At 39.9% G+C, this 6297-nt stretch overlaps 1 protein-coding gene across 2 annotated transcripts in view; it reads left to right on the forward strand.

The window, feature by feature from the left end:
- The window catches only part of NUCKS1 (nuclear casein kinase and cyclin dependent kinase substrate 1), a 33096-nt gene extending 27235 nt beyond the window's left edge, over positions 1–5861 (forward strand). For both annotated transcript variants that reach the window (XM_035010208.1, XM_035010207.1), the window contains exon 7: positions 605–5861. In XM_035010208.1, the coding sequence (XP_034866099.1) occupies positions 605–804 (200 nt within the window). In that variant the 3' untranslated portion in view covers positions 805–5861. The remainder of the gene's footprint in view (positions 1–604) is intronic.
- Positions 5862–6297: the final 436 nt, after the last annotated feature.

Genomic DNA, 6297 nt, shown 5'->3' on the forward strand with positions numbered 1-6297 from the left:
GGCAGACGCTTAACGACCGAGCCACCCAGGCGCCCCCCAGAAAAAAATTTTTAAAAAATTCGGTGACTTCTGTTTCTACTCACGTTGTATCCATTCTTTTTGACCTGCTTTTTAAACATAACTTTTATCATAAACAACTTGTGTTCACAAACCACTAAGGATAGTATGCAGTTTCTGTAGTATCCTGTTTCTTTATTATAAACATTACTGCTAACGCAGCACCATAGTGTTGGCAAGAGTGATTGGGAACCAGTGCCCATCTTGATTTTTAGCCAGTTGGGGTGTAGTCTTTTTTTTTTTTTTTTTTAAAGATTTTATTTATTTATTTATTTGAGAGAAAGAGAGAGAGAGAAACAGCATGAGAGGGGAGAGGGTCTGAGGGAGAAGCAGGCTCCCCGCTGAGCCGGGAGCCCGATGTGGGACTCGATCCCAGGACTCCGGGATCATGACCTGAAACGAAGGCAGTCGCTTAACCAACTGAGCCACCCAGGCGCCCTGGGGTGTAGTCTTTATAGATGTAATAAAGTTTTGTTTTATAGCCGATTTTTATTTAAAGATCTTTTCTTCTCTTCCCTTCCCTACATTGGTATTTTTCTTCTTCCAGTGACGCCAAGCCCTGTGAAAGGCAAAGGGAAGGTGGGTCGCCCCACAGCTTCAAAGGCATCAAAGGAAAAGACTCCTTCTCCCAAAGAAGAAGACGAGGAACCAGAAAGCCCTCCAGAAAAGAAGCCCTCTGCAAGTCCTCCACCTGAGAAATCAGGGGACGAAGGGTCTGAAGATGAAGCCCAGTCTGGGGAGGATTAAAAAGTGATGATGGTTTGGGGAGAGATTTTATTAAAAAAAGAAAAAAAAAAGAAAAAAGAAAAAGGGGGAAAAAAAGAAAACCTACTTAAGATAGAACATGGTTTTGGTTATGGCTTGACTCATGGGCTTTCGATGCTTTTTTTCCTTTTCTTGAAAATAACATTCGCTCTCTCTTTTTTTTTTTTTAAGAAAACCATTGTAAGTTTAATTTACCTTTTTGTCTATTGGTCCTCTCTTTGCCATCACCCCTCTTTCCCACCCCTTCCCAATGAAAGCCATGTCAAAGTAATCACTGGATTGACTGCTTCACCTTTTTATTTTTAATGGAAGGAATACCACAGTTGTAAAGCAATAAGATTTGAGATGAACACTATGGAAATTTTGCTTTTTGCTAAATGATAGCAAGTTGAACCGTAATCAAACGTAGAAGGGTGTTAGTTAAAAATGATTGCTTCTTTCTCTACCTGGACTTAAAAAAATCAGTTGTCATCTAATACAAGTTTATATGTGTATATACATAAGTATAGATGTCTAAAAAAATCATGATGTTAAACTTCCACTGATGGGGCAGGTAGGACATAAAGATGAATTCTGGATTGTTACTACAAGTATTCATGTTTTTTACCTTGGGGGCAAGGCAGGGAATGCTGTTACCTGACCTTGTTTGAGGGTGTGGTTTTTTTTTTTTGTTTCTTTGTTTCTTTGTTGTTGTTGTTTTTTAATTTCATCACTTGTTATCTCAAAGAGACCCGGAGCCAGTGATCCTTTTATCCTGCTACAGTCTTTTCAGGAACTTTAAAAGAACAACAAAAAAAAAAGGCAAGGGCCGCCAAAACTTAAATCACTCTTGATTTCCTATTTCATTCTCTAATGGTTCATGTTTTTAAATATATATGTATCTATTCTGTTTCTTGGATAAAATTTTACCAAGGATCAAAAAAGAAAAAAAGAACCTTAGAATTTAAATGGCAAGATCTATACACCAGAGTGGATTTCTTCTTAACTGACAATGTTTAGGTTTTAAGCAAATAAAGTACCAATTAATGTGAAACTCAATCACAAAGACTTGAGATTTTTCCTTTATGAAAATAGAAAATTGAAATTCTTTTATGCCAAAAATGTGCATTCAGATCCCATGAACCATGCTCTGTTTTTATTTGGGGATAGAACATTTGTCTTTTCACATACCTATCTTCCCATTTCTTTTAGACACATGAAGTGCATCTCTTGGCTTCCTGCTCCTGCCCAGGATACCACTGCATACCCCATCCCCAGAGCCTGCAAGTTGTGCTCTAAGACATGATTTCTCCTGGCTCTCTTCCTCACTTCACATTCTGTGCTTGACTGGGAGTATGGTAAATGCTGCTCCCACACCGTTTAGTTTGCTTTTGTCTTTCTCCCGGTGCCCCTGCTTACTGCTCACGTTGCTTAAAGCCGAAGTTTCAGGGGCTCAGGGCTAGGGAGACCATGTGGTTAGGAGCCCGTACGCCACTGAGAACAGACTTTCCATGCCTTATGAAAGTAGTCAGGAGATCGTTCTGTAGGTTTGATCCTCCACATCCTGATACCATGAGCTCATGGGAGCAAGGGTTAGGGGTCTTAGTGTGCTAATAAGTTGAAAAAAAAAATAGTGAAATTTAACCTCTGCCTTTATGTAGGGGTGCTGCTTCAGTATCTTACGCAGTTTTCTTTCTGTCTTTTAAGTTAGCGCATGTTTTTCTCTCAGACAACATGGCTTTCTTGCAGATGTTCCTAGGACAAAAGGTTATTTAAGGAATGTTTTTACTCTGATTTTTAAGACACTTTAAAGACTATCCTTACTCTGTGAATTTTTAAAATAACACCCAATGGCAGAGTCATTTCACTGTTGTGCGTGGCGCGTGTTAGAGAATGAATTTGGAGATTTTAGTACTTGGCCAAAAATGCAAAACTTGAACGTAAGTTGCAGTTGGGTTATTACCTTTCGTGATGGTTAACTTTAGAATGGTGAACTTTGTAAGAGGGTGATAAAGATTATTCTGTTCGCTTTAGTGGGTTGGTTCGGGTATCCAATTTTAACAAGAAGGTTCGTGTTCATCTAGTAAAAGACTTCTCAGTGTTTCCACCATGCACTTCTGTTTTTAGGGGTTTATAAGTCCTACATTCCTAGTAACATTTGGACTTTTCTTAGATTATGTTTCGTGAAGATGGGGGGGTCTTTTAAAACTTTAGCCTCAGTATTTTATGTAACACGGTCTCTTTAATATATTAATCTGCACTAACATCTCTGTGATATACGCTCATTCTTTAGAGGTAATCCTGTCTTCTAGGTGACTTGTGTGCATTTGGTTGCGATCCCTCTTTTAAAAATTAATTCATGAGATTGAAAAATGTCTTACATATTTCTAATGGACTAGACAAAAGGATTTGTGTCCCCAAATGAGACAGGCTCTGAAAGACCTTTGTTTTCTCCACTTTTTAATGATGATTTAAGACACTCTAGACTTCCCCTCAAATCATGCATGCATATAGCAGGACAACTGTGGTGTCTCAACTGGAAATAGGTGCTCCATAGTCAGGCTCTGTAGCGACGTCAGGACCAGGCTACAAGCTAGAAGCTGACAGTGGCCTTTGGCACCACCCTTGACTCGATCCCATTTTTCCCCCTAGCGTGCCTGTGGCGAAGGGGCAAGAGCGTCGTTCACGGTCTTGTTTGCAGTGCTCAGGAAGTGAGACATTCACTCGGAAGGTGCTTGTTTGTGGTACCTGATTTCTCTTAGCTCTGTTAGGTTTACCTCTGGAACATGGATCTCGGCAGCTAATGCTGACTGACACTACATTCTGGTTCTTACGATGCTGTATTTCCAGACTTCCCTCCCCAACGTCCACAGCTAGAAATGGGTAGCTTGCATCTTCTTAAATCTGTAACTTCCTGCTGCTTTTAGCCCTCCCCACCTCAGATGGAGTCCCAGGAGCGGCCCACAGGGTACACGTTAATTTCAGTGACAGGAGGTTTGTCCTGCTTTCTGAAGCATCTCTCCCTTTCATAGCCCCACTCCCTGTGGAGTCCATGAAGGGAAATTAAGGGGTGTGCCCTCCTTTAGGGAGGTAACAGTGTTTCCTCTGGAAGAAGAACAGTTGATTTCCCAGGAAGGAGCTTGCATACTGGTTTTTTTCCCCCCACAGTAACTGGTTTGCCTCCATTTCAATCCTCAGTTCATACTTACCCTTGGCACTTGTTGAAAGAGCATTTTCTTTTAGGTAACGAATCAAGAGTGGACTTTGAGGTTATAATCCAGTAAAGGTTGACACTCGTGGATATGGTCAGCTAGACTGAACTAGATGTTTTTTTTTTTTCTTTAAACGTTTCTTCTTTTATCCATGAACATACAAGTAACAAGTGGATTTTAGAGAACTGGTTGGGAGAAAGAGGTGCTTTTCTTTAAACCAGTTTAGGGGATGCTTTGAGAGTAGTAGGAAGGCAAGGGCAGAATTTACCAGGAGCAACAGGGAAAGCTTTATAAAAGATCATGTGGCCATTGTTGCTGTTCCGAAGAGTGGGGGTTTGGATTTGACGAGTTCTTTCTGTTCCTGCGTCACCCGTAGCTGCACTGTGAAGAAACTATCACCTTAGGAGTTTGGAAAGGACAAAACCTGGGCTCTGCTCTTTAATGGCATTCAGACAGATACTTAAGCAGAACAAGTAATAAACATTTCCTGCCGTGGGATAGGGAAAATAAAACAAGCTGTTTGCTCTTGGGGTCAGAAAATTGTCTTTTCTCTGTGCATAGAGCTGGGTTTATTGGAAAAGGGACTTAGTTTGAATATTGGGACATCAAGCTATCTATAGCCAAGTTTCCATCTGCAACCCATTTTCCCTTCATCTTGGGATAAACTTGATACAAAATGACTCTTTGAATTCCAAATCCCTAAATTACACTTTTTTTCGAAGCCTAATTCACAAAATTCACAGTGGTGCTGACTGTGTATTAACCACTATTGGGAAAAGTCCCGTAAACCTGCCTGTTGCCATGCCAATGGAGGGACTGAGCTGGTGACATCTGTCTGAGCATGCTTTGTCTGGCTGGTGGAATGCCACCATTGTGCATACACTTTGTACATCAGGGGTGAAGGGAGGGTTTTCTAGATTTATGGGGGGAGGGTAAAATTGGGATTTTTTTTTTTTTGGTTGTTCCTTTTTCAATGGGGTGTAGGGGTATAGTACTCAGCTTATGCCCTAAATACCATGTATAAAACCCCCCGAAGTATTGTGTGGGTGTGTGTGTGAGTGTGTGTTTGTATATGTCTGGCAAGTAAACTTTTGTCTTCGGGAAATTAGTGACTTCTTCTTTTCCTCCAGAAGTATTTGTTACAAGATTTGTAAATAAGAGCTCTAAGTAGAGTTTGTTTACCATGAACATGTTGCAACAAACCTTATACACCTAATTCCTGCAAGATTTAAGGAAAGACTTGAAGACTTGCCAGGTTAAGCAGCAGCCAAGTTCTCAGTAATTGTTTGCCTTGATTCATCTTTCAGACTTCGTTTTTGCCAGCTCTAAAACTCCCAGTCTTCCTTGATTTTAGTTCTTAATCTATGTTCTGAGCAGGAAGGATTATAGAGAGGAACCTGTTTAAATGTATTTAATTAGTCCATGGGCTGAGACGGGGGGCATCCCTTTCTTACTACTACAGTGTTGCTAGATACATGATCAGACACCAGGCGGTTGAGCATCCTTGCCATACCATCACGGTGCTGACTTCTGCAGCGTGGTACTAAGGAAGTTAAAGTTTGAATGTAACCACTTTATTTAAAAGATTTCTTTTTTAATTTAAATGAAATGAGGTTGAAGTGAACATGATTTTGTTGACCATGTTCGTGAATTATAGATGCAACATGCGTTGGTAGACTTGTGTGATGGTCTTTTGTGATACTTAATTTTTACATATCCCAGTCTCTGTATGTATCTGCATAGACAAAGAAAAAACAAACTCCTGCTTTCTTTTATTGAAGGGTCTCCAGGACTGCGTGTCTGCTCCTGAGCTCTGTTTTGAGTATGTGTATCCTTTGCTTGTATTTTGTATTAAAAAAAATAAGAAAAAGAACCCTTTATTGTTGAGCATGTTGGCATTGTCCCCTTTATTTTTTTCTCTTTTTGGGACATATGAAGCAAGTTATTCTTTTTCTGTATCTTTTTTTCTTTTGTAAACTTTTTTTTTTGTTTTGTTTAAAAATGGCTTTATAAAAGGGCTTTTATAACCCAGATGTGTGCTCTGTGTACTTCTTATAACATTCTCAAGCAAACACACTGACATATAGTTGATCACCTTTGACCTGTCAGCTCCCAATCCAGCCTGACTTGGGGGGAAACTGCTTCCTGAATGAATTCTTTAGAAACTAACAGTGACTATCACTGTTGTTGGTGACAAGAAAGGCATGTCTTGTCTCAAAAGTCAAAAGGAGTAATTAATACTTAAAGAGTGTGGAATGAAGAGGTGGTAGATTCCCTAACTTAT

The sequence above is a fragment of the Mirounga leonina genome, unplaced genomic scaffold (assembly GCF_011800145.1).
Source record: "Mirounga leonina isolate KUSES-001 unplaced genomic scaffold, KU_Mleo_1.0 Mir_154, whole genome shotgun sequence".
Taxonomy (NCBI): Eukaryota; Metazoa; Chordata; class Mammalia; order Carnivora; family Phocidae; genus Mirounga; species Mirounga leonina.